Here is a 26,510-nt window from a genome sequence, read left to right as displayed (position 1 = left end):
ATCAGTAAAAATGAAACATCCCACTCTTGCCTGTAGGATCGAAGTCATTTGATACATAGTAGCAGCCTTGATTTCCAACCCAGGTGCAGAGTAACGGGTTTCTTGACCCAACACTACACATCTACGTTCATCTTGTAGTTTGCAAGGATACAGGACCCTGGTTCCTTTTGCAGTCCACACACTGCTTGGCTTTGAGCCTAACATACAGTCATCATCTAAACTCCACTCTTCCTCCAAATCCTATAATAACTCTACCTTTTCCTTTGTCAAGATGCTCCATGCTTTCTCTGTTGTGTGGTCTCCATCATCTCAGTGGGTCAATAAACTTTAATTTGTCAGACTATATTCCTGGTGTTGTCAGGCTGATGGATTAAGACACCTATAATCTTCAATTGCCGTGGCTCCCAGCCACGCTGGGGACATAGATTCCCTTCTCTTATATGCCCAAACCATTCATCATCTGACCCCAGCCTATTTTTCTAATCTCAGTTCTTTTTTCTTCTCACTATTTTCTTTTGAAAGGGAGATATAATCATTTCCATACAGTAAACTGCACGTCTTATGTGTACAACTCAGTGAATTTTTAAATATGTGTATGCCCAAGTAATCACCACCCAGATAAATATATAGCACATTTCGGACCCCAGGAGCCTCTCTGTCCTCACCCTGCCAATCTATCACCAATCTATCACTTTTTGAACTTCAGATTCCTTTTATTTTCACAGAAACACATATAAACGTTCATAGACTTTAGTCATCTGGAACGTCCTGCCTCAAAGAATGCTATCTTTGGCCTCTGATATTCCTTCTGTCCTGGCAAGGGCTCAAGTCCCACCCGAAACTTTTGAAAATATTGCAGTAATGAATGAAAGAATAAAACTTAAAGCTGCGATTGAATGCGTGCCTGGTGGAATGGCGCCACGACCAGTTCCTAAGGGGAAGTGCTGATTGGGCAGTCACGTGATAAGGGCCGAGCCTTCCCGGAGCAGGTGAGGCAGGTGCGGTCTTGTGTCCTGCTAGCCCTGCGGGGCAGCGGCTCGCGGCGGCCATTTTGCGGGGCGATCACGTGAGGGTACGCATGCTCAGCGGGGCGCTCACGTGACCAGGGGCGTGCTGAGGCCGCCCGGGCGGACCCGGCGAGAGGCGGCGGCGGGAGCGGCGGTGATGGACGGGTCCGGGGATCAACCCAGAGGCGGGGGTGAGGCGGGAGGCGGACGGGCGGGAGGAGGGCGAGCCCCTCGCCGGCCGACCCCAGGATCCCTCCTGCCGGTATGGGGCCGTGCGATCGCCAAGCACTCCGGGGCAGAAACTCCGGGATCCGGCGCTGCCAGCTTCCACCCACTCCCGGGGTCCCGGGCTCTCTGGCCTCTGCGTCCGGATCCCTTCCTGTCTGGCGCTCTCGGACCCCCGAGAAGCTGGGGAACCCCATAATCCAAGCCCCCGGGGCAGGCCCGGGCTTGTTGCCGGCACCACTTCCTGGTGGGAGGGGCGGGTCTCCCCCTCAGTCCCCTCAGGCCAGGGGTCTGGTTGCATGAAGTGTTCCCTCAGCTTCCTCCCCCGGAAGAATGAAGGATACAGGCCCAGGACTCCTGCCTCTTTCTCCATCAGGGACTCAGTTGCCTGGGCCCCCAGTCACTTTATCTACCAGGGACCCAGAAATGCAGGGTCCCCTAGCGTTGTCCTCCCTCAGGGATCATGAGCCACTCCAGTTCCCTGGATCCCCCTAGGACCCAAGAGTCCAGGCACCTCTTCCCTCCTTTCTCCTCTAGGGCCCACCAGCTCTGAGCAGATCATGAAGACAGGGGCCCTTTTGCTTCAGGGGTGAGTTTGAGGTCTGATTATTGCGGAGCAGATTTGAGGAGTGAGGCCCCATTCTGATTCTGCATTCCCTGCAACTCCATTCCCACTCTAGTTTCATCCAGGATCGAGCAGGGCGAATGGGGGGAGAGACACCCGAGCTGGGCCTGGAGCAGGCGCCCCAGGATGCATCCACGAAGAAGCTGAGCGAGTGTCTCAAGCGCATTGGAGATGAACTGGACAGTAACATGGAGCTGCAGAGGTGTGGTCCCTGGGACCCAGGAGTCCAGCCAGTGAGCCCCTTCTCCCTCAGAACCCAGGAGTCCCAGCTCCCAGCCCCCACTTTCCCTGGGAGCCTGGAGTCCAGGCCCACAGCCCCCTTTTCCGTCAGACCCAGGGGTCCAGGGCCCCACCACTCAACTCAGCACTCTGGACTCCCAGCCCTCCCCTGCCCTAGGATCTTGAAACTCTCCTTCAGGGAGTCATTTTCCCCAATTTCCTCAATGTCCACCTTGTGGCTCTCCCCCATGATGGCTTCCTGGCTCAGGCCTCAGTTTCCTTATCTTTGGTACGGGGTGGACACCAGAGTTTCCACACTCCGCCTGATCCTCCCTCCCCAGCACTGGCTCTCCTCTCTCCTGCAGGATGATCGCGGCCGTGGACACAGACTCCCCCCGAGAGGTCTTTTTCCGAGTGGCGGCCGAAATGTTTTCTGACGGCAACTTCAACTGGGGCCGGGTTGTCGCCCTTTTCTACTTTGCCAGCAAACTGGTGCTCAAGGTGGGCAGCTGCAGGGCTGTGAGCCCAGGCAGGCTCCCCTATGAGGACCTAGGAGTTGTGAGGTCAACCCCTGTGGCAGCCCAGGAACCACAGAGGGAATGGAGAGAGACAGCTATGGACCGCTTGTCTGCTTTTTCATTCATTTATTCATTCAACAAACATTTATGGGCCCTATGGTGTGTGTGACCTGTACTCGGCACCCAGGACACAGAACAGAAAAGGCTAGGTCCCTGCTCTCAGGGAGCCCACGTCGTATGATGAGTGCTGAGCGAAGTAAACTAGGGTGACGTGATTGGGCAAAGTGGTCAGGAAAGACTTCTAAGAGGAGGTGACGTGAAAGCCGAAGTTGGAATGACAAGAAAGATGCAGTGATATATTGTACAAAGATGGGGGAAAAGGCATCCCGTAGAGGGGCAGAACATGCAAAGGCCCTGAGGTAGGACCAAGCCTGGTGTGTTGTGGGCAATGAGGAGGCCCATGTGGTTAGAACAGAGTGAGGAGGGGGAGAAGGTGAGAGGTGAGGGCAGACTGCGAGGGTCTTGTGGGCCACTGTAAAGACTAGCTTTACTCTGAGTGCGACAGGAGTGATTGGCTGGTTTTAAACAAGAGTGAGGTGACCTGATTTATAAATAGAAAAGACTTTTCAAGCAAGGAGAGCAAAATGTTAATTGTAGAATCTAGGTTGTATGTATATGCCTGTACACTTCAGAAATTGTTTTAACTTTTCTCTCTGAAGATTCTCATTATAAAATATTGGGGGAGGGGAAGCCCAGCAAATTATTTTGGCTCTTGTGGGTAGAAAAATGGATTATGGGGCACAAGGGCAAAAACTGGGAAGCTGACGAAGGAGTACCTGTAATAGTCCTGGCTAATGGAAGACTGACCTGGAGTCGGGGCAGCATTGGAGGTGGAGAAGTAGATTTTTTGATGTGTTTGCAAGAGTGAGCTAATGGGGCTTGAATGTTAGAGGTGAGGGGAACAGCAGTCAGGGTGATGGTAGGGCTGCGTGTGGAGCTGGGGACAGCAGGTGAGAAGCAGTGAGATAAAGGCGAGTAGGGAAGCTTAGGGAGTTGAAGAGCAGGCGTCAGGCCTTACCTGGTCTGAAGGTCAGAAAGCCCTCTCTGGGGAAGTGACATTAGACCTGAGCTTTGAGGGATGAGTGAAGATTCCCTTGGTTGAGGCCCATTGAGGCAGCAGAATCAGCATGTGCAAAGGTCCTGAAGCAGGTTAAGAATGTGGTGGGAATGAGGATACGGAAGAAGGGTGGGAATTCCCTGGCGGTCTAGTGGTTAGGACTCTGTGCTTCCACTGCAGGGGGTACGGGTTCGATCCCGGGTCGGGGAACTAAGATCCCACAAGCTGTGTGGAGTGGCCAAAGAAAAAATAAAAATTAAAGTTTAAAATTTAAAAAAAAAAAAAGATATGGAAGAAGGGCAATGAGGCACAGAAAAGAAGAGGAAAATTGGAATGTGATCAGGTCAGAGGCTTCACACAGAGCCTTGTGGGCCAAGATGTGCTTTTGATTTTTTATCCCAGAGGTACTAGGGAGCCATAGCTGGTTTGTGAGCAGGGCAGTTGACAGTGACCAGATCCACTTTACAATTTATGAAGCTCATTCTGACTGTGAGTGGAAAAGAGATTGCAGAAGGGCAGGAGGGGAGGCAGAGAGTTGAGAAAGGAGGCTGGGGGCCACGACCCCAGGCAGTGGGGACAAGGCTCACTCCCTAAGGCCCAGCCCACTCCCCGCAGGCCCTGTGCACCAAGGTGCCCCAGCTGATCAGGACCATCATGGGCTGGACACTGGACTTCCTTCGAGAGCGGCTGCTGGGCTGGATCCAGGACCAGGGTGGTTGGGTGAGGCCCCTAACCCCACCCAATCCCCCACTCCTCTGGGAACCCTGGGCCTTCCTGAGCCCACCACAGTGGTGCCCCCCTCCCCATTTTCGGATCATCAGATGTACTCTGTAATGCGTTTTCTTACATGTCTGATCAACCCCTGATTCATATGGCACCCACTGACCTCTCCATGACTCTTGACCTCCTGGTGACCTCTGACCTGACTAGTGCGTTCTGCCCTCCCTGGTGCCTCTACTTCCTTCGGAATCCCTCAAGTTCTATGATAATTCTTTGGCCCCCAACTCTTTAGTACCATTAATCTTAGGCCCTTGCCCCCACTCATGCCCTCTGACCTCTCTGTGACCCCTCACGTGCTGGCCCAGGGCCTGCCCCTCGGCTGAGCTGCTGAAGTGCCTCATGTCCCTATCCCCAGGACGGCCTCCTCTCCTACTTTGGGACACCCACGTGGCAGACAGTGACCATCTTCGTGGCCGGAGTACTCACTGCCTCGCTTACCATCTGGAAGAAGATGGGCTGAGGCCACCAGCGGCCTTGGACTGTGTCTTTTCTGCATAAATTATGGCATTTTTTTGGGAGGGGTGGGGACTGGGAGCCATGGGCATTTTTCTTACTTTTGTAATTATTGGGGTGGCGTGGGGTGGGGAGGAGTGGCCTCGGGGGGCAATAAACCTCTTTCGGGCCACACTTTCAGAGTCTGAGTCACTGGGCCCGCTTCCTGGCTGTCGCAGGAGACCAGGCTTCACGTGCTGACACATCTTTTTCTGAGGTTGCCTGGTGCCCTCTATGGGTAGGTGGTGAGTTAAGTCTTGGCCCTGCCCTTAAGGAGCCCACAGTCCTGAGGGGAACCGAGGTGACTTGAGATCACATGAGTCATGTGTCACAGCCTAGGGTATTGTGTTAGAGGCAGCGCTGTGCCAGGCCCAAGCCCGGCAGAGGGGGCTGGGGCTGGGGCGGGGGTGGGGGGTGGATATCAGGGTAGCAGGGTGCAAAGCAGCCTCCTGGACCCTGGGAACTAGGGCCGGGAAGCTTCCACCAAATGGGACCACAGGAATTTGCACATTTACTGAGGTGGAGAAATGGGGAAGAAGCTGGAGGGGGGCAGACCTCGGGAGGGCTCTGGAGCCTTTTGGGGAAGCCCTTGGAGGCTGGAAGGCTGAGGAGGCTGGAGAGAGGGTCCAAGGTGGGGACTCCAGGGGAGGCCTGAGCTTGAGCTGTGTGGCTGCAGAGGAGACACACAGGCTGGAGACTGACAGGTTGTGGAGGGAGGGGCTGGAGGAGGAGGAGGAGGCTAGGGTCTGGCCTTGTAAATGGGAAGGGCCCTCCAGGAGAGGGGCGGCCCCCTGGGAAGATGCGGCGCTCACAAAGAGGCACAGTAGATTGAGCCACAGAAGGAGAATCAGAAAAGGGAATTAAAGAGAATAAAGGTCACTCAGAGAGTCACAGTTGGTTGTCACCTCTCTGGCTCTCTTTCTTTGGCCGAGTTGCTAGGCGCAGGTTTTTTTCTCTCTAGTAGTGGTAAGCAGGGGCTACTCTTCATTGCAGTGCCTGGGCTTCTCCTGTTGCGGAGCATGGGCTCTAGGCGCGCAGGCTTCAGTAGTTGAGGCACGCAGGCCCAAGAGCAGGCGGGCTCAGTAGTTGTGGCTCGTGGGCTTAGTTGCCCCGCAGCATGTGGGATATTCCCGGACCAGGGCTCAAACCCATGTCCCCTGCACTGGCAGGCGGATTCTTAACCACTGCGCCACCAGGGAAGTCCCACCCCTCTGGCTCTCCGTCCCCCTCTCTCTGGGTCCTTCTGTCCCCTTCTCTGTCCCTGTTCCTGTCTCTTTGTCCCTCTCTGGGTCTTTCTGTCCCTCTGTCTCTCTGTCCCTGTTCTCCTGGGTCACTTGTCTTCTCCCATCCCCCCTGATTCCCCCCACCTTCTTCAGATCATCTTTATCTCACCGCTTCCTCTCCCTCCACCTGTGAGCACTTTCCAGGTCACCTCTCCTTTCCCAGGCTAAAGGTCTTTGGGCTGAGGTATGAAATTTGGTGAATGAGTAACTCAGACCCCACTGTGACTGTGTGCCTGGGGCAACTGCCCCTCCCCCAGAGGCTTGCCCCAGAGACGGCAAGTCAGGGGAGAGATGTCAGATAAGACAGAAGTGAGGGGAGACTGAGTCACCACCCAGAGACGGGGGACAATATGGCCACAGGCGGGAACCCAGGGAAACCATCAAGGGAACTAAATAGACAGTGCCTTGAGACAAAGCACTCAAGGTGGCACCTTGGGGGAGGGGGCCAGACTTGGGGCCCAGCCACGCCTAGTTCCCCCGGGTCCCAGCCAGACTGCTGTCCACCCAAAGTAGCTGAGGTCAGCGAGCGGGCTCCACCCCGCCCCTCTGCGGGAGCCCCTTCCAGAGCTGAGTTCAGCATGACTCAGCACAGCTGCTCTCCTGGCCACTGGCCCAGACACCCCTTGAGGACCCCAGACACCAGCCTGACTGGCGTCCCCTTGATCAGGGAGTACCCTGGCCGGGCTGCTTGGAGAGGCTTCTCTGCAAGGTGAGCCCTGACCTCTAACCCCCAACGCCCCAGCGGCTTCAGCTTTCCTGCCCCAGCCGGACAGCTGCCTCCATTAGGGCACTGAAATAGGGTCAAAGTCCTGTCTTTGTTTCTCCTTCCCCCCAAACAACCACAATGGGAGCTCCTGGAGGGCTCCTTCAGCCAGCTCTGCCACCCAGGCACCAGCCTGGACCAGACACACTTTAAAAATGTCCATTGGTTAAAGACAGACATCCCATCCATACGTCCCCAGACCCTCCTTGTTTCACCAGGACCCAGTACTTCTCCGTGATCTTGAAGGAGCACGTGTCAGGCAAGACAGGGACAATTTCAGCGAGGCTGCTTCAGAGTCAGAAAGAATTCCCAGTCTCTGGCTGCCTTCAAAGTCATCTCCACGAAGTGCAGCCTCAGAGGGACCCCCAAAACTCAGTGTCATTTCACCCCTCCCCATCTCAGCTTCCAGAAAAAGTGAGCCCCTAAAATAGCCCCTAGGTATTCCAAGGGGCTCAATCTTTCGAGGGCTCCAAAAGGCTCTCCAAGACCCCTGACCTCTTTAAAAAGCCCCTACTAGGCTTCTGGAAACATCCTTCTCCCCCACTCCGGGGCTGAACACCAGGGCTCTACAACTGTCCTTTTAATCTCGCAGATCACTTCAAGGGCCTAAAGACCGCCCTACCCCCCCCCCCCGGGGAAGTTTCCAGAAAAATATGGACTTCTGTGAACTCTAAAGCTACAGAAACTCCCCCCACCTTCGAACCCCAAGGCTCCAGGTCCTCCCAGAGAGAGACCCAAGGTTCCAGAAATATCATCTCACAGCCTTCCAAACTTCTCAATGATCCGGGTACCCCCTTATCTGCAAGCGCAAACCCCAGTCATCTGGAGGTTTCCGCACTTCTGAGGAACCCCCCCCCCCGCCAGGGTTCCAGTAAAGTCCGTGCCCTGACACAGCACCAGAATCCGATCTACTTTCCTGAGACACCCCCAGGACCCAGGGATCATTATTTTCCAGGGTTCCCAGTGTCCTCATTAATCTTTCACCTACCAGAGAGTCTCCCTCCCCACCCCCACCCCCAGAATCCCTTGACTTCCCAGAACTAGCCCCAGAGCCGTGGCATCCCGCGAAAACCCCCAACCCCCCATTCCCCATTTCACAACAGCCCTCGCCTACAGGCGCGTGACTTCCCCACCTCCGGGGCGGTGGGGTGGGGGGGGGTCTAGGAGTCCTATATGCTCCTGATTGGTCACGCGTGGGCTCCAGGCCCCGCCTCCCGCCACCGCAGATTGGCCGATTGCTCTCTCCCTGACCGTCCCACTTCCGAGGGCCCGCGCGCTATAAAAGAAGCCGCCTTGGCCACAGCCTCCTCATTGCGCTCGGCGGTTCCCCGGATCTGTCTCTTGCTTCAACAGTGTTTGGACGGAACAGACCCAGGGTCGCCCTTTCTTCCAGCCTCCGACCACCCTCCAACCTTCGGAGTCAGCCACTCATCTATCCACCGTCCAACCTTCGGAGTCAGCCACTCAGCTGTCCTCGGTCACCAGGACCAGCCAACACCATTTTTTGAGCCGAACTCCTTATTACCGATCAACCATGAGCTCCCAGATTCGTCAGAATTATTCCACCGAGGTGGAGGCCGCCGTCAACCGCCTGGTCAACATGCATCTGCGGGCCTCCTACACCTACCTCTCTCTGGTGAGGGTCCCCAGGACGCCCCCAGCCCAAGTTTCCCTCAGCTGCGCACCTCCGGCCCTCTGCGCACGCGCTGGCCTTCTTTGTCCTGTTGGATAGTCAGAAGGCGGAGTCCGCATGCCTGGTCTCGCCTCCTGCTAACCGTTATTCCCGCCATCTCTTCCCGCAGGGCTTCTATTTCGACCGCGACGATGTGGCTCTGGCGGGCGTGGGCCATTTTTTCCGCGAATTGGCCGAAGAGAAGCACGAGAGCGCCGAGCGTCTCTTGAAAATGCAAAACCAACGTGGCGGCCGCGCCCTCTTCCAGGACGTGCAGGTAAATAGTGTGTGGGTAGCGGACTACATCTCCCAACAGTCCCTGCACTAGAGGCCCCTTGACTGTAGCGGTTTAGGCACCGCGTAGGCTTCTCGGAGATTGAGTTCAGTCTTTTGTGGGTTATTACAGCTGGAGATCGAGGCGCACCCAGTTCTCCCAAGACGTGGCGGTCCAGAGCGCAGCGTGTAGTATCCTGGGACGTGTAGTTATAGGACACTAGGGAATGACAGATACAAACTCCTAGACGTTTTTTTTCCGGTTAAGCCCTCTACTCTCGCAACTACTGGAAAATTAGTGTTTAGTCTTTTCCAGAGTATGTGGCTAGTACTGAGCCGTTTCTGTTTTCGGTATAGAAGCCAGCTCAAGATGAGTGGGGTAAAACTCAGGACGCTATGGAAGCTGCCATTAACATGGAGAAGAACCTGAACCAGGCCCTTCTGGATCTGCATGCCCTGGCTTGTGCCCGCGCAGACCCCCACGTAAGTATCTCCAGTCACGTCTATAAGACCTTTCCTGGAATGATGCTTACATACTAAGCATTGGCCTCATTTGATTGGGCAGATTTCCTTCTGAGCCTCCTTCCCCCATCAGTCACATTGTTAGATCTGTACGTGGCAACATTTTCTTCTCTTTTATCACTCAGCTCTGCGACTTCCTGGAGAGCCACTTCCTAGATGAGGAGGTGAAACTCATCAAGAAGATGGGTGACCATCTGACCAACCTCCGCAGGCTGGCTGGTCCCCAGGCTGGGCTGGGCGAGTATCTCTTCGAAAGGCTCACCCTCAAGCACGACTAGGAGCCTCCGGAGCCCAGTGGCCTTTGAGGAGGCCCTCTGGTGTCAGGGCTTCTGCCTGAAGCCCCTCTCTGCAGCCAGTAGGCAGCCTGTTAACCACACTGGAGCCCTCTCCCAAGCCTTGGACCAAATGGAAACAATAAAGCTTTTTGCAGCAGCTAGTGGTTTTGTGTGTGTATCCTGGGAAAAAAGGTGGGATCTGTTTTCACAAAGCTTCTGGCTGCACTGGGCTGGCAGGGAGAGAGGAGTTTGGCGCTCTACTTCTAAGACATAATAACACCTGTGGAGTGTTGCTGTAGTGGGTTTTCTGCTTTGCCAGGCTGTTAACTGCCCCGCCTAAGATGGTAGAGCCCAGACTCCAGGGAGAGTCTAGTAAAACCTGGGGTTGCTAGCCGGAAGCAGACAGCTGTTAGGGAGATCAGTGATGAGAAGCCGGTTCACGTGCGTTACGTTGCTGGGCACTTACCAAGCTCTGAAGGTACTCTGCCTCAATTCTGGGCAGCGAAGTAGAAATGTGAGCTCCTTTATATGGGTAAGTTGAGACAAACTGTAAATTACTACCCATGGTAACCAGGAGGCACACCCAGGTCTGACCTCCAAAGGCTGTTTGTTACAGGGGTGGAATTCAAGGCACATAATAGGTAGAACCTGGCTAGTGGGTCTGAGCACCTGAGGGCACGTGGTGTGAAAGAGGTGCTGAGCTAGGGGTTCAGGGCTCAGCACAGACAGAAATGGGATGTGAAATTATCCAAATGGGAACTGAAGAAGCTTGAAGATGACTTAAGCAGCTGCTGGGTCCAAGCAATAAAACGATGTCAACTCTGACCCCCTACCCCATCCTATTTTTGCTAGATGAATCTAAGAGGAAATGGCTGCTAGACAGCTGTTCTTTTGTCTGCTCAGCACCATGCCCTTCCTGCTGGTAATTCTGGTGGGGGAGGGGACACTCGGATGTCACAAACACTGCGGCTAACAGAAAGATGATCACATACAAATTCAAACAAATTCAAACAATCAGAGCTTTCTAGTACCCTGAAGAGCGACTGATTCAGAGATGCACGTGTAGCCTAGGGACGATTAGAACTAAAAGGAGAAAAAGATTTTTTTCCAAAAGTAGAGTCATCCAGGGGACGGTAGGGCCAAAGCCCAGAGGCCAGAGTCCTAGAAACATGCTCTAAGCCAGTGCTGTCCAATAGCACTTTTTGCAGTGATGGAAATGTTCTGTACCTGCGCTGTCCAATAGGGTAGCCATGGGCCACATGTGGCCACAGTGGCTATTGAGCCCTTGCAAGTGGCTAGTGCTACTGAGGAATTTAAGACCCTGAGCCAACTTTGCCACTTGCAAGTCGAGTCAAAAACAAGAGAGTTGCCTTCCTTTGAAATAACACTGGAACCCAGTGGCAATCCAAGTCTCTAAGACAGTAGAATGAGACGAGAACCGGGAACCAGCAGTGGGCAAGGGGAGGAATCAAGAGGTGAAGAGGAGGGAAGGAAGAGGAGGGCAGGGCCGGGATTGAGGCCCACCAAGCCCTCCGGTCAGACTAGACCTGAGATTCTTAAATATAGATGTATTTTTTCATCTCTGGACACACTTCAATCACACCGCTTCTGCCCTCCCCCCTCCCAATTGCAAACCAAGGGCAGCAGACACAGCACAGCACACGTGAGGGGTCCCTCCCTTTCACCAAAGCTGGGGGCAGGGCACAGTTTAGGGATGGAAGAGCCTCGAGGTAAATATGGAAGTTCTAGACTCCAGTGGGCTGAGTTCTAGACCAGAGGGAAGGGACCGGGATGCAGCAAAGTGGCGAGGTTCTAGATTTGGCAGCTGGGACCTAGAACCCAGTGGTTTCATGGTGGGTCTAGCGGTTGGGGGTTATGTGTGCAGGTACTGGGGAAGACAGCCAGTTGTCCTCAGCAGAGGGATTCCCTGTAGGGCACAGGAGTTTAGAGATATGGGGAAGAGTTCAGACTCAGGGAAGGAGGAGTAGGGTCTGGTCCAGAAAAGGCCAGAAAGGCATCTAGACCAAGACAGCTTGCTCTCCAGTAGGAATGAGAAGCCAAGTGGTTCTGCCCCCACTTGCTTGGCCAAAGTGCAGAGGAAGAAGGGAGCAGGGGTGGAGGGATCCTCCAGGCAGAGCCGGACACCCCAGGGGGGGCTAAATCAGAGTAAACACGAGTGCACTGGCCTGGAGCCCAAGTTCTGGAGTTAAACCTGCATTAAGTCCCTGAAAGTGCCCCAGCTCTGGACTTGATTGTCTCATTAGCAGGGACTCCACGTGGTTTCCAGTGCTTGGTGGCCCCGGGCCAGGGCTGAGCATGGCAGGCTCTGTATGCTGTAAAATTAGCCAGCTGCAAGGGGCTCAAGGAGCCCCAGCATAGAAGGCAACAGAGCAGGTTTCTGAAAACCTCTGGCACCACGGCAGGATAATGGCAGATTCCTGGCCTCTGGGATGGACTGAGGGACTCTAGGGCGCAGATTATGCACTCTGGAACCCAAGAAAGGCACGGCGTTGTGGATTCTGGAGTGTTTGGGATTCCGAGAGTGGATCTGGAGGGGCTGGAGTGTATGGCGGAGGGGGTAGGGCTGTGGACCCCACAGAGGGCTGGGGATCCCACAGAGGGCTGGGGATCTGGAGTGGAGTTTAGGGACAGCGCCATTCTGCATCCACCCTCCAGATAAGGGAGGCAGGGCTGGCAGGGGAGTGCGGGGCAGGGGACTTAGTTGCGCTCCTCGCCCAGGGAGCTGGCGGGGCTGAGGGGCTCGCTGGGGGTGCTGACTGAGCTGGAGGGAGCTGTGTCCACCGAGCCGCGCTTGCTCCCGCCGGTTGAAGACGTGTAGGAGGCGCGGCGTGGCCACTCCGGGGCGCGGATATTGCGCCGGTCTTTGGCAGCCTCCTCGTCCTCGTCGTAGCGCTCGCCATCTTCATCGGGTGGTCCGTCCCGGGGCTCCTCCTCATCCTCGCTCTGGTGCGGGCTGGAGTGTCTCGACAGTGAGGGCGATGGTGGCACTGAGGCTGGCCGCGGGTAGCGGTAGCCCTGGGTCTGCGTACGGAGGTGTGGGCACAAACCGCATAGTGAGCAGAGGCCTCTACAGCCTGCCTGGGAGTCCAGCGTCCTGGAGGCCTTGCAACTCCAGGAGGGACACCCCACTTCACCCCACCCTTCTAGCCCCTGGCCCCCTAGAGAGACCCCGGATCCACTTACCGCCTCAGCCTCGTGGGGCTCGTAGGTGAACTGTTCTGGAAAGGCCTTGGCCAGCGCCATGTGACGCGCGGACATGTAGTACTTGTTGGGGGGAAAGAAGAGTGGGCATCAGGGGGCAGGAGCCTGACCCCGCCCCCTGCAGGTTTGGAGGTGGGGTGAACCCTGGTTACACGTTTTATGCAGATGAGCACACCCTGCGGTGGTTTCCAGTTGGCCCCTCTGCCAATCCGTCTTTCAGGCTCCACCCCTTATGTAGATAAGTAGAGCTGTGACTGGACAGTCTCTGAGCCACACCCCTTTAACAGGGGCGGAATTCTCCAGTGAGGTACCTCTTTGGCCACACCCTTATGCAAATAGAGAACTTCCCACCTCGGTGGTCTTCCAGTCTGAAAGTTGATTCTTTTCTTAAAGGGACAGCAAGCGTTACAAATAGGAAGAGACCATGCCCTTTGCGCCAGCTTTCGAGGCACGGGGGATCAGAGACCCAGAGCCGTAAGTGACTGATTCACCAGCAGAGGACAGGGAGGGGAATTATACCCGGCCTAGGTATTTCCAGTCCAGAAGGTCGGAGAGGCGCTCCGTGCGGTTCCGCTGGATAATGCGCTGCCGCCGGCTCTGCTGGCAGAAACTGTAGAGGAAGGAGGTGAGCTGCGAGCAAGAATCATCCAGGCCTCGGAAACGCCGGTCCAGAATGTAGATGCCTGTCGGGGCCAGGACGAGTCTCAGAAAACAGATTGGGAAACCTTCATTGTCTCTGGGACTCTGCGGACACCAGGACGCCTCCTCCCACTGGGACTCAGGAGTCCACCCCCTCCTCTCTTAGTGACCCAAGAGACCACGCCCCTCCTTCCCAGGATCCAAAAGTCCCGGCTCTCATTCCGGGCGCTCACCGTAAGCTGAGGGGTCTGCGATGTGTTCCTCCATGAAGCAGCCGAAACCAGAAAGGTTGGTGGAGACACTGGGGATACCCATAACCGTGCACTCAGCTGCGGGAAGGCGTGAGAAAGGTCCGCTTAGCTTGCCCCTCTTTATTGTCTTAAATCCCAGTGAAGGCCCCAATGGCGCCCTCTATTGGCGCCTTTAATAAGAGCCGGGCGCTGTGCCGCGCAAGTCAGGAACCAGACAAATAAGGCTGTGCATTAAAGTATGATAGTCCCTATTCCTTAGAGGGGAAGCTACTAGGCCCAGAAAAGGGAATTCATTTGCCCCAAGGCCTCAGGGTAAGGAAGAGTCCATAACTGGGTAATAAGGATGCTAATTTATTGAGCACGGTACTCTGGGCGAACGTTTACCGTTTTAATTTATCCTCATGACCTATAAGACAACTTTTTGTGCCAGACTGCACTGTTTTGGTTGTCACAGCTTTATAGTCTGTTTTGACAAGAGGTAAGACAAGGTCTCTCATTACTATCACTGTGCACAGAGCACCTACTACACCTTGCTTACTCCCTTAAATAACGCTGAGAAATGCTTCAAGGAGTTTACTATAATTTTTATATAAGTGTTTCTAAAAACCTCTGTAAGCTGCAAAAGTAGGCACTACATATAACAAGGCTTATGGGAAAAATAGGGTTGGAGCTGGTCACAAAACCTATGCACCATTTTAACCGTGGATGAAACTGGCAAATTTCCTAATCATCACACAAGCACAGTTTAAAAGACTTGTCAAATTACTCATCATTTAAGAAATATTACAGCAAATGTGGTATTTATTTTGCCTTAAAAACATATGAAAGTAGCTTGATTGTTAGAGAACCGTGCATTTAGCTGTTGTTGTTTTGGGGAACCAAACAGTAGCAAATTGGGAGAAATCATGTGTGAACTCTGACATCAGCCCTCTAGTTACTCACATGAGCTACTGTGTCACAAAAACACATGAACAGACTGTTTTCATTGTTCCTGTTTTGCAAAGGAGGAGTCTGGAGCTCAGGGAGGGCCAGTCCCTTGTCCTGGGATCACGCCAGACGCTGAACTCACCTGGTGTGTAGCCCCAAGGCTCATAGTAGGAGGGGAAGACGCCCAGGTGGCAGCCGCGGACAAACTCCTCATAGTCCACAGGGAGCAGGGGGCTCGTGGAGGAGAGGAACTCCGGGTGAAAAATCACCTGGCAGTGGAAAACAAGGGCTCAGCCCGAGCACCTTATTTAGCTACTCCATGGGGATCCCAGAGAGGATGAAAAAGTTGTCTAAAGCCACACAAGACAGTGTCAGGACAAAGAATGGAATCCAAGTCTGTCTGCCTCAGAAGCAAAGGTTCTTTCTAAACATTGCAATCCTTTGATATACCAGGGGAGATGGGGAATGTGAGGCTCAGGCTCCAGCCCCCATATCACCGCCCTCCCCAGCACCCCCACCCCCACCCATGCCCAACCCACCCTGGCCAGTGCCCTCACCTTGACCCTGTCGGCACTACTATTGAAGAGGCCAATTCGGCGGATGGTGGTCAAAATAGGATCTGAGGAGTCGTCCAGCATATTGTGGGTGCACACAGGAGGGAAAGACTGCCGCTGTAGGGGCCACAAGTGGGGTGGGGGGGTCAGCAAGGGACAGAGGGCTTCCTACTTCCCCATGAGCCATGCTCATCCTGGGGATCTAAGGAGACAATTCCCATCAGGTTGTGGAGCAACAAACCCAAGAGCTTACCAGGAGTTGTAGATTTCCTACTTGGCTCTATCGGTAAAGGTTCTCTTTTCCCTTTAACCACCATAAGCCGAAAAGAAACTACAATTCCAGCTGTCTTAGAGGCAGAGCCAGTGTTAACATGCCTCACAGACTAGAGGGAGTTGTAGCTATCCTGTTCTGTACTCTGGGCTCTCAACAAAGAAACCCAAAGGGACTGTAACTCCCAGCAGTTGATGGGGGCTGTGCCTTTAAGGGGCTGCTTGCTGGAAGTTATAGTTTTCTTATGAAAATCCTGGATCTCTTTCTCTCCAAGTTCCTTTTACTCTCCATCCTGTATTCTCTCCACCTCCACCCTCAAAAGAGGCCCAAAGAAACCACAATTCCCAAGAGCCACTGGAGGAAGACAGAGCTAGTGCGATAGCAGTCCCAGGGGCTGCTGGGATATATAGTTCTTTGCAGCTGTCCCATCATTCCTCTCATTAAAAGATCTACTCATCTTCAGTTTACTGATTCCAGGAGCCCAGGAAACTACAACTCCCAGCAGCCCCATGGCAGAAACATCCTCAGTGAGGCCGACTGCCTTAGGAACTACTGGAAATTATAGTTTGACCAAAAACAATTCACACCTTGTTGTGCAACTTGGCAGTCTTGGTTTCCATTCCCCAGGACTGGGGGAAATCACCAACCCTGACCACAGGTACCAAAAACCCTTGACTCCAGAGAACAAAAGAACTCTAATTCCCAGAAGTTTCTGGGGCAAGGGAAGAGTCAAGGTAGCAGAAAGCCCTGGGGGCTGCTGGGAGTTATGGTTCTCATTTTGTGACTGCCAATTTTCTCTAAGGTTTCCCACCCATCTAATTAACCCCAGGTATCTAAAGAAGCTACAACTCCCAGGGGTATTGAGACTAAGACACAACCAGTGGGATAAGAAACAGTAGCTGCTGAAAGTTTTCAATGTTCTTCAGTGAATAACTGTTGTTTTTTGTTGTTTTTATTGTTGTTTTTTCTTCTTCTTTGATCACACCATGCAGCACGTGGGATCTTAGTCCCCAACCAGGGATCGAACCCACACCCCCTGTATTTAAAGTAGAGAGTCTTAACCCCTGGACTGCCAGGGAAGTCCCGAAATAATTTTTTTAGCTGACCTGGCTCTATCCCTAGAGGCCCAACAAAACTACCACTCCCAGCAGTCTCTGGGGGAAGAGGTGGAGGTAGCTTGCAGCAAGGCCCAGGGTTAGCTGGGAGTTGCAGTTCTCCTTTTGTGGCTCTCTTGACTTTAGTTTAAGGTCCCTTCCACCTTTTGTTCATGGATCCCCAAGGACTCAAAGAAACTACAACTGCCAGCAGCCTCTGTGGCAAAATAAGCTGTGGGAAAGCAGGCTGCCCTAAAGCCTTCTGGGAATTGAAGTTCTACCAGTCAGCTCACACACACCCTTCTGACTTCAGAATTGATTCCTTGAATAAGGGCTGCCAACAAAGCAGAACTCCCAGCCATCTCTGGGGTCAGAGCTCACAAGGCAAGCTGCCTCCAGGGCTGCTGGGAATCGCCATCTTTCGACTCAGAAGTCCAAACCATACCTGCGTGGCAAAGATGGCTCTCTTCATCATGGTGAAGTCCTCCTTGTCCAGCATCTTGTTCATGTCTGGGAGGCTCCCCCTGTAAGGCGAGCAGGGGGATGCATCTGGGAATGGGTGATGAGAGGGTTTAGAGCCCAGGAGGATGCAGGGCTGAGGGCGGGACACTCACACCAGCAAGGATTCATAAAGCTTCCTCCCAAACTTCTCCTTCACTGTGTTGGCCGTATCCCTGGAAGGAGCAGAGTGACAACATCACTTATAGACCAGCTGCCGTTTCTTGTTAGGCTTCTGGGGCAGCTGGGAAGTTGAGGTCTGAGCAGAGAAGCTCTGGGAATTCCTGGCTGGAGGATGGGGACTCAGGGAATAGGCCCTGGAAGGCTCGGATCCCTTGTGCTTTGCATCAGCTCTGTGGCCAGGGACAGGTGGCCTTCCCTCTCTGACTTCAATGCCTCATCTGTCAGATGGGGATAAAAATAGAAGCAACCTCAAAGGTTTGCAGTAGAATTCGATGAGGTCATGACAAAAAGTGCACAGTGCCCATCATACAGTGAGCCTTCCAAAAATGTCAGCTATTATTAGGACTTGGGCTAGTCCTGGTAGTAGTGATGCTAAGCCCCATTTTATAAAAAGGGGAAAAAAATTCTGAGAGAGAAAAATGTATGGACACAAGTAAAGCTAGCAAAGAGTGCCACCCTACAACTTCATTGACATTCCTCTGTTCGTGGTCCTCTCGTAGCTCTGGCCTCATTTTCTATCCCATCTCCCTAGGGTACTCTGCTTCAGCTCCGCTGGCTTCCTTGCTGTTTCTCAAACATGCCTCAGGGCCTTTGCACTTGCCATTCCCTCTGCCTGAAATGCTGTTCCCCAGATACACACAGGGCTTCCTCCCTTGTTTCCACTCTTGGTCTCTACTTGCTGGCACTTACTCAGTGTGGCCTGTCCCGACAACCCTGCCTCATATTCCAGTCCTGCTTTTTTTTGCCAGAGCACTTTCTATAGAGCTTTCTAGAATGTGAACACAATGAGGGCAGGGATTTTGTCTTCTCTGCCTCACAGCTGTGTTCCCAGTGCCTAGAACAGCACCTGGCACACAGTAGGAGCTCAAGAAATAGCTGATGGCTAATGGGTGTTTTTTACAGATGAGGAAACTGAGGCTTGAAGATGGGGAGTCGTCTGCCTAAAGTCACAAAGCCAGAGCAGGACAGGGCATGAGCGGGATCTCGCCAGCTTGATACCAGAGCCCTGGTCATGCTGTCACACTTGTCCTGCCTGCGACTGCGACTTCGTACTGCCCCCAAGTTGCAGGCATCTGGAGCAAGTAACTTTGCTGGGAATCAGGTGGGGGATGGGCTGATCATGTCACAGATGACAAAACTGAGACTCCAGGAGAAACAGGGGACCCAAAGCACACAGCTGGGAGTGGGAGCGGCAGGGATGCCAGGCCGAGGGCTGCTGACCAAAGCTGCTTGCGCACGGCTTGGCCCTTAAGGGTTTCCACGTTGAAATTGTTGGTCCGAGCTGGCATGATGAAGAAGGCAACCACTGTCTGCTCGCTGCCATTCACCTGGGGCAGAGGAAAGGGAGGGTGTGTGTGCGTGTGTGTGCATGTGAGTGTGTGAGGATCACATGGGAGAAGGCTGAGACCACCCACCCTTTTCCAGCCCCCAAGACCACGAGGACCCTGCCATGCCCCTTACTGTCAAGGAGAATTATAGGACAGAGCTACCATTCCCACAGGGACTCTGATCTTCTTTCTGGGTCCCTACACTCCTGTTTTACACATGGGTTTCCCTGCCCCCACCTCCCCAGGTCTCTGTTCTCCCCAGTCATGTACTGATTTTCTCATCCTCCTTGTCCCCTTGCAGACCAGGCCTTACTCTGAGCAGATAGTTGAGCCGGGCCAAGGCCTCTAGGAAGACATCGGCCCCCTTGTTGGAGAATTCATAGCGGCCAGCGATAAAGAAGTACAAGGTTTTGTCCAAGTTGAAGTCCAGGTGCCTAAAGAAGCCACAAGACAGGGTGAAGCCAAGACCCTCACCCACTGGCCCCAGCCTTGAAACTACAAACCCCAGAAGCCACAGGGGCAAAGAACATCTTAGGACAGAGGCATCATGGGAACTCCTGGGAATTGTTCTTTTCTCCTTAGATGGGGATTTCCTTAAATACTCAGCCATTGTTCTGGTGCTCAAGAACTCAAAAGGCTGAGTCCTCAGCTGTCCCCTCTGTTGGCCCCAGGAGTCTAGGTTCCCAACCACCCTCTCTCTCAAGACCTAGGTATCTGGCCTACATACCCATAAAAATGGCCCCGCACAAACTCCTGGATTCGAGCCTTGCTCTGAGCATGGAGGTTCTGGAACTCATGCATGGCAGAGAATTTCTTCACATTCAGTCCATTGGGGGTCACGATATCTGGGATTGGGGGAGAAGGTCCCACATTTCATTTCTTCATTTCTTCGTTCAGATCAATGTGGCTGAATGAGTAAATGAAGGAAAGACCCCTTTCCTTTCACAATGTCTTTGTTTTGACAGCTCCCCAGTGAGCTCCTGTGGTGACCCAGCTGCTCTGCCACTCAGATACCTTCTTGCCCAATATTGCATGCTTATATTCACAAGCCTGACTACAAGTCCCATCAGCCCCTGTGAATGGCTAACCAGACAGGGAACAGAGCAACATCGGGGCTTCTGGGAGTTGTAGCTCTTTTGTTTCCCCTATGCCACCCTGAGCTGGGGGAATGAGTCAATGTCCCCATCCTGCCTCTCTATCTTCAAGCCTCTTTTAGGGCCCCAACCATTTCCTATTCTCATAGAAATTAAAGCATATCAGTGAAAAACTATAACCTCCATCAGCTCCTGGGGCAAAATTCCAGGAATATAAGGAGTTGGACAGCCAAAGGTCTTCTGGGAGTTTTAGTTCTCACCTTATACCCATTGAGAATGGATGCTACAGTTTGGGAAGAATAACTGGTTCCAACACTGCTTTTCTCAAAAACAAAATCCAAGGAACCTCCTTCCTCTTTCAGAAGACCAATATCTACATTAGCCAGTAAAAGAATTTTACCATTTCTGAAATTAAAGAAACTACACTTCCCATTAGCCTCTAGGGCATGCAGCCAGGCAGCCTCATATTCAGGTCACCAACCTAGGGCATTCTAGGAGTTGTAGTTCTCTGCTCTTTACAGCAAAAACATTGGAACAGGCCTTGGCATAGACTACCTCGTTTATGTCTACGGACCCAGGCCTATTTCCTACCTGGTTTCCTTTTGAGTAGGTGCTGAGCCTCAATGGCAGTAATCTGGGACACGGTAGTGAAGACATGAGCACAGTGGGCTGCCGCCCGCTCCATGCAGTAGCGGTGATAGATTTGCCTCTCACCTGCTTCCTTGTCCACGTTGAACTGGGTAGGGAGGGAGGGCAATCAGGTTAGAAATGGGGAGAAGACAGGCGGTCCAGACTCCAGGGTCTTAGGGGAGATTGGGCCTTGAAGCTGGACTCCTGGGCCTGAGGGTGGAGGGGGTTGGGGACTTGGATTCCTGGGTCCTGGGGGAAGAAGGAACTTGATCCCCTTGGGCTTTGCAGACAGCCTTGGGCTGTCCTGAAATATTGGCAACCCCCATCTGCCACGCTCCCAGCTCACATTCTCCAGGTTGTTGTAGAAGTCCACGGCACCGGCACACAGGTATCGTCCCAGCAGTGTGGCATGGGTCGTGAAGATGGTAGCCACGGGCAGCCGCCGGGCACGGCATAGACAGAGCCCGATGCCCGCCAACCACTCATGGAAGTGTGCAACCACATATGGTTTCTCCTCGCTCTGGGCCAGGAACTGTGGGACAATAGGGATAGGGCCACTGTGTCTCCATGTGTGTTGTGAAGACAACCAGCAATCCCCAACGTGGATGAGGAAGCAGGGGAGAGGTCAATCTATCCCCACAACCGCACAGAGTGGGTGGTGACCCATTGCAATCCCCATGGGACAAGGAGCTCTAAATCCTTAAGGCAGCCAGACTAGCTGACCTCATTCCCAGAGGTTGATGGGAGCTGTGTTTTTTTTGACCAACCTTCTAAGTCCCAAAAGGGCCGAATTGGAAAGACCAAAGTTTTAGTGTCCCCAAGTCCTGAACACAATTCCTGGACACCTTTTATGTCAATCAAGAGTAGACCCGGGGGCTTCCCTGGTGGCGCAGTGGTTGAGAGTCCGCCTGCCGATGCAGGGGACACGGGTTCGTGCCCCGATCCCGGAAGATCCCACATGCCGCGGAGCGGCTGGGCCCGCGAGCCATGGCCGCGGAGCCTGTGTGTCCGGAGCCTGTGCTCCGCAACGGGAGAGGCCACAGCAGTGAGAGGCCCGCGTACAGCAAAAAAAAAAAAAAAAAAAAAAAAAAAAAAAAAAAGAGTAGACCCGGGCTTCCCTGGTGGCGCAGTGGTTGAGAGTCCACCTGCCGATGCAGGGGGCACGGATTCGTGCCCTGGTCCGGGAAGATCCCACATGCCGCGGAGCGGCTGGGCCCGTGAGCCATGGCCGCTGAGCCTGCGCGTCCAGAGCCTGTGCTCCGCAACGGGAGAGGCCACAACAGTGACAGGCCCGCGTACCGCAAAATAAATAAATAAATAAAATTAAAAAAAATAAAGAGTAGACCTGTACCGGATACTGGTTGAAGGACTACAACTCCCAGAATGCCCCAGGAGCAGCCAATTCATAAACTGTCCCAGGATATGGGAAACAGTTCCTTGAGCCTTTTAAAATCTAAGAGAGGGTCCGAATTGGGGTTCCTGGTTCTCAGATAGGCTGGGGATTCCCAAACATCCGGGTACCCATCTGAGAGCCAAGTCCCGCCCATATTAGAGAACTACAACTCCCAGAACTCCCTGGGGGTAAGCCCTCCCGTCAAGCCAGCTTCCCCGAGAGCAATTGGCTTAGAATTCCTATATTTGGAAGACTGGAGTGAATGAAGCTGGGGTTGGGAGACTGGGTCTTTGAGGAAAGAAGAGTCTGGGCCCCTGGATGTCCATATTGCCAGAGATCAGAGCTAATCCTCGGTTTAAAGGACTACAACTCCCAGAATGCTCTGGGAGACACTAGCCACCCTCTGGCCTCGGATGGCCATTGTAATTTGGGGCCTGGGGTCGAAAGGAGTGACGCGGGGATTGGCAGTGGGGCCTACCTCACCCAGGAACCAGGTGGTGAGGAAGCCAAAAAGGACGGCGTCGTTGCCTTCCCGGTCATACCAGGGCACCCCGATGTTGCACGTGTCCCATAGCTCCCCCTTCCAGCGCTCCAGGGCCCAGGCTGAGGCCCCCACGTCGAGGAGCACCACCAGGGGGCCCCCCTCGATCAGCCAGCGCCCGAAATACACCTGCAGGGGGACACAGGGAGGCTTAGGGTTTTGGCCACCTGTCTCTGGGCACAACAACTGCGTTTCTCCCATCCCCAGGGAGACGTCTGGGCTCATGGCCTCAGTGCTTCTACCTTCTGTTTCTGTATCTGCTGCTAATTTCTCACCTGCTGCCTTATTTCTCTATTTGCCATTAGTTATTCCCTCCACAATATTTTCCCATCTCGGCTGCAGCACCTCCCTCTCCCTTGCTTAGTTTCTCTAACAGTTGCCTCTCTTCTCTACTTATAAACCCACATTGCACATGTCCTGTCTCTGTGCCCCCACTGCGTTATTTTTCCACCCTGCTAATCATTTCTCCAGCCCGCTGCCTTGCTTCTGTGTTCGCTGCCACATTTCTCTCACCAACCATAATGCTGCTTTCTCCCATTATCTTTCCTTTCTGCCGCTCACTCCTTGTACTGGATCCTTCTTCTTCCACTCGCTCCCTTGTTTCTGATCCTTTCGCCATATATTTGTCACCTGCTTCCTCTTTTCTCTGCCCATAGGCCCATCTTGTACTTCGCAGCCTCATTTCTAACACTGCCCACCCACTTTCCATGCACGGGGGCTACATTTTTCTACCCACCGCCGTGTTTCTAAGCCTCTCGGTCGCATTTCCGGCCCTGCCACGTTTCATTGAGCTGTTGCTTTCCTCCTGAGACCGTGGCCCGGATTCTGGGCCTGCTGCCACGGCTCTATGCGGCCGACAAGCCGTCCTACTCCTCCCCAACCTGGCTTTTCCCGGCTTTGGGCGCCTGACCCCCTATGCTCCTCCCCCTCCCAGCTGTTGTCTGCCCTTTTGCTGGGGGGGCTATTCTTAGGCCCCCAGCACATGGACAGCAGCTGCCATGGGGGAGGAACTGGGCTGCCCTAGGGTTCCTTAGGGACACAGTCCCGTCTAACTGGACTCCAGACCCCACCCCAAATCAGAGGCTGTGAACGAATGAAGGCAGCATTGTACCTCTCCCTCCCGACCCCAATGTCTGTACCTCAGCCCTGCTGCCTGATGACCCTCTCCCTGGGGGACAGCCACTTCTCTGTCCTCATCCTTCAATTCTCATTGGGTGCCTGGGACTCTCCCTTCCTCTTTTTTATTTTTCCCCTCCTCCTTTTAATTCCTGGCTGCGCATCCAAAACTCTGTCCCCTGGGTTTGCCTGCCTACCTCTCCTCTCTTCCTCAATACTCCATCTTCCTCTCTCCTTCGAGATCCTTCTCTCTAAAACATCAGGCTACCTCTTTTCTGTATCTGGACTCTGTCTATTTCCCTATTGCTCTAACCACTGGGGCCACCATCACTTTTTGGAACACTCAGCCTCTCTCCATCTGGCTTTCTCCTTTGCCTGCCTGTCCACCTCACTCTGCAAGTGTGGCTGCTTTCAGTAATAATGATGATGATAATAACCGCGACGATAACAGCTCACAGACAGTACTAACTGCATGCCAGGGCCTGGGCTGAAGGCTTTTTATGACCTAGTTCATCCTCCCAGGAAACCTATAAAGAGGAAGCTATCAGCATGTTCATTCGCCAAGGTCACAAGGCAGGAAGCAGAGAAGGCGAATTTGAACTTCAGGCTCCAGAACTCCTGCTCTGGCCTCCTGCCTCACCCCCAAGTCCACCTCCCCTGGCTTTTGTCTGGCTGTCCATCTAGCTCTTTTCCTCTCTCTGGATCTGAGGATCTTGGCCTCTTGGGACCATCTTTCAGTCTGTCTCATACCTGCTGTCTGTCTGTCCATTCACCAATGTCTTCGAGCTGGGGGTGCACCCACTCACTTCACGGGCTCCTGCATCTGTCTGAGTGTCTGTCCGATGTCTGCCCGGGAAAGTGCTGGGCCATCCTGAGTTTCTGTCCACGCCTCCCTCTCTCCCTGGGGCTGTCCATCCCCTGCTCCTTCTCTTTCTGCTGCCCCCACCCTGCCCTCGGCCAGGCCATGTCCCACCTTGCAGCCCTTGCTGTTCATGGAGTCCAGCGTCCTCTTCAGGGCTGGGGTCGGGGGCTCGAGCAGTTCCACCTGGGTCCTCACGCCCTGCTCCGTGTACGGTCCCACCAGGTAGTAGTTGTCGCCCCACTCATCCCCTGTCACCTTCGCCTTCGTCTGCAGCACCGTGTAGATGCCACCCACTGTGGGCAGAGGTCCACAGATCTGGGGCCTGGGGCAGGGTTGTGGGGGGGGTGCCACGGGAGTCCCAGACCTCTGGCTCAGAGGGAAAAGGGGCCTGGGAGCCCACACTTCAGAGTCAGAGGAAGGAGGGAGAGGGCGGTGATGGACAGTACTCCTGGGTCTATGGGAGAAGGGGGCTGGGGTCGGGACTTGAAGGGTGGAGGGTGCTGAGTCTGAGAGAAGGGGCTGGGGGCCTAGGCTTCTAGGTGTGAGGGAATTAGGGGCTGGGGCTGAGGAGGACAGAAGCTGACAAGGGTTATTAGGGCCTAGCTTCTTGAGTTCCCAGCTTACAGGAGCTGGATTTAATTCCCAGTCAGGCTCCAGGACACAGTAAGGGAGAATCCCTCTTTGTGGCCTCATTTAGGTTCTCGGAGTTGCCCAAAAGAAGCCAGAGCTGTTACTCCTCACCCCCCAGGGACTCTGCCGACCTGTGCCTCAGTTCCCTCTCCCCACATGGGGACACAGGCATGCAGGGCCCTGCCCCTCCCATGACTCCATCCCAGACCCAGGAGTCTGGGCCTCCAGCCTCCTTACCTCCTGAAGCCTGGGCCCTGGAGATCCCTGTCTCCATGTTCACAGACCTCCCCTTTCTCTCCCAGGACTCAGCAAAGCAAAATCCCAGCTCCCTTTCTTCTAGATTGCCTAGCTCTTGGGATTCCAGCCTCAGCCTTCTCCACACCCAGAACCTCAGGACCTTTGGAGCCCAGAACCCAGAAATCCAGGCCCCCAGCCACCCCCATCCCAGGGCCCAGCCCTTGACCAGCTTAGGACTTTCCAGCCTTTCCCCATTTCTGCGCGCTTGTGTCTGAGGCTACAGGCTCCTCTATTCCTAAGAACCCAGAGCTCAGGCCCTCAGAACCCAGGCATCCAGGTCCTAACTCTCTCTCACCCTAGGACCTAAGCATTAGGGTCTCCAGCCCCTTCATATCTTTACTCTCAAATGACCAGTTTCCCAAATTCTCCCACCACGATTCATGCATCGTATCTCCAAGTGGGCTCTCTCCCAAATCCGGAGTTACATCCCAAGACCCTTCCGCCTAGGGCCACAGTTCTGAAGTGCAAAACCCCTCCCCCCATCTCCTTCCCTACTGAGGACCCAGGTCTCTGGTCTTTTTTCATGTTAGCCCCCTCACCCCTAGGACCCAGGACCTGGGTTTCCAACCTCCTTTCATCTTAGGCGACTCATCCCCTCCCTCCAGGGCCCAGGGGACAAACTCCAGTCTCTCCCCAAGGACACAGGAGTCACAGGCTCCTTGCCCAGGACCGAAGAGTCATGCCATGCAGACTCGTTCCTCCGTTACTCTACAGTTCCGGGCCCCCATGCCCGACTGCCCTTCTCGTCCGGGTCCCTCCGCCCGGCATGCTCACCCTTGTTGGCCACCTCCCAGGCCACCTCAAAGAGCACTGTGTTCTCCAGGTCGAATTCATCCTCCCAGTCCTCCAGTCCTGGCAGTGAGGACATGGACAAAGTGCGGTTTAGAGGCATGGCCGACGCGGTTAGAGGGCTCCGGGGGCCACAGGTGGGGGCCCCAGAGGTGTCTGAGGAATGTACTGGGCAGGGCGCTGGGCCAGGTAGCTGGTGCCCGACGGGAAGCTTGCACCACCCTCGGCTTCCTATTGCACGACCGCACTACCGCCTGGAGTGCTCGGACCGGGGCCGGAGGCGGCCGCAGCGTCACTGAGCCCAGTGGGGGTTCCTGCAGTGAAACCTTGCGGCCACCAGGAGGCGGTGCCCGCCCCCCGGCCAGCGCCATTGGTCTGCGCCCGGGGGCGGGGCTCCCGCGTCTCTCATTGGTGAACAGT

At 54.2% G+C, this 26,510-nt stretch overlaps 3 protein-coding genes across 6 annotated transcripts; 2 read left to right on the top strand and 1 right to left on the bottom strand.

The window, feature by feature from the left end:
- Positions 1–1,107: 1,107 nt before the first annotated feature.
- Positions 1,108–5,031, top strand: BAX (BCL2 associated X, apoptosis regulator). 2 transcript variants are annotated; one of them, XM_060083517.1, is made up of 6 exons: positions 1,108–1,198; positions 1,770–1,821; positions 1,913–2,059; positions 2,442–2,577; positions 4,327–4,431; positions 4,847–5,031. In XM_060083517.1, the coding sequence occupies exons 1-6, from the start codon at positions 1,165–1,167 to the stop codon at positions 4,949–4,951; spliced, it is 579 nt and encodes a 192-aa protein (XP_059939500.1). In that variant the 5' UTR covers positions 1,108–1,164; the 3' UTR covers positions 4,952–5,031. The 2 variants fall into 2 exon arrangements, with proteins under 2 accessions (XP_059939500.1, XP_059939501.1); XM_060083518.1 differs by lacking the exon at positions 1,108–1,198 and adding an exon at positions 1,249–1,269.
- A 3,297-nt stretch (positions 5,032–8,328) lies between these two features.
- Positions 8,329–9,928, top strand: FTL (ferritin light chain). The gene is made up of 4 exons (XM_060083364.1): positions 8,329–8,665; positions 8,832–8,978; positions 9,332–9,457; positions 9,622–9,928. Exons 1-4 carry the CDS (start codon positions 8,564–8,566, stop codon positions 9,772–9,774), a joined length of 528 nt encoding a protein of 175 aa, XP_059939347.1. The 5' UTR covers positions 8,329–8,563; the 3' UTR covers positions 9,775–9,928.
- A 1,391-nt stretch (positions 9,929–11,319) lies between these two features.
- Positions 11,320–26,394, bottom strand: GYS1 (glycogen synthase 1). Of its 3 annotated transcripts, XM_060083585.1 has the most exons (16): positions 26,076–26,394; positions 24,486–24,667; positions 22,334–22,525; positions 20,809–20,994; positions 20,424–20,568; positions 19,466–19,583; positions 19,052–19,172; positions 18,632–18,738; positions 17,344–17,403; positions 17,175–17,253; positions 15,368–15,481; positions 14,953–15,079; positions 13,866–13,961; positions 13,513–13,676; positions 12,976–13,056; positions 11,320–12,813 (listed from the first exon to the last, which is right to left on the bottom strand). In XM_060083585.1, the coding sequence occupies exons 1-16, from the start codon at positions 26,191–26,193 to the stop codon at positions 12,490–12,492; spliced, it is 2,214 nt and encodes a 737-aa protein (XP_059939568.1). In that variant the 5' UTR covers positions 26,194–26,394; the 3' UTR covers positions 11,320–12,489. The 3 variants fall into 3 exon arrangements, with proteins under 3 accessions (XP_059939568.1, XP_059939570.1, XP_059939571.1); XM_060083587.1 differs by lacking the exon at positions 17,344–17,403; XM_060083588.1 differs by lacking the exon at positions 24,486–24,667 and having other exon boundaries at positions 26,076–26,135.
- Positions 26,395–26,510: the final 116 nt, after the last annotated feature.

The sequence above is a fragment of the Mesoplodon densirostris genome, chromosome 19 (assembly GCF_025265405.1).
Source record: "Mesoplodon densirostris isolate mMesDen1 chromosome 19, mMesDen1 primary haplotype, whole genome shotgun sequence".
In the NCBI taxonomy this organism is placed as follows: domain Eukaryota; kingdom Metazoa; phylum Chordata; class Mammalia; order Artiodactyla; family Ziphiidae; genus Mesoplodon; species Mesoplodon densirostris.
The sequence above is the reverse complement of the archived record's forward strand: the minus strand, read 5'-3'. Positions and strand labels throughout refer to the sequence as shown.

Excerpts from the sequence above, each read along its gene's own strand:
- BAX (XM_060083517.1), top strand. The coding sequence starts at position 1,165 with ATGGACGGGTCCGGGGATCAACCCAGAGGCGGGG. Across the intron at positions 1,199-1,769 it reads GGATCAACCCAGAGGCGGGG|GGCCCACCAGCTCTGAGCAG; the intron begins GTGAGGCGGGAG and ends TTTCTCCTCTAG. Across the intron at positions 1,822-1,912 it reads GGGGCCCTTTTGCTTCAGGG|TTTCATCCAGGATCGAGCAG; the intron begins GTGAGTTTGAGG and ends TTCCCACTCTAG.
- FTL (XM_060083364.1), top strand. The coding sequence starts at position 8,564 with ATGAGCTCCCAGATTCGTCAGAATTATTCCACCGAGGTGGAGGCCGCC. Across the intron at positions 8,666-8,831 it reads CCTACACCTACCTCTCTCTG|GGCTTCTATTTCGACCGCGA; the intron begins GTGAGGGTCCCC and ends CTCTTCCCGCAG. Across the intron at positions 9,458-9,621 it reads GTGCCCGCGCAGACCCCCAC|CTCTGCGACTTCCTGGAGAG; the intron begins GTAAGTATCTCC and ends TTTATCACTCAG.
- GYS1 (XM_060083585.1), bottom strand. The coding sequence starts at position 26,193 with ATGCCTCTAAACCGCACTTTGTCCATGTCCTCACTGCCAGGACTGGAG. Across the intron at positions 24,668-26,075 it reads CTGGGAGGTGGCCAACAAGG|TGGGTGGCATCTACACGGTG; the intron begins GTGAGCATGCCG and ends CTCTGCCCACAG. Across the intron at positions 19,584-20,423 it reads CCTACTCAAAAGGAAACCAG|ATATCGTGACCCCCAATGGA; the intron begins GTAGGAAATAGG and ends CCCCAATCCCAG.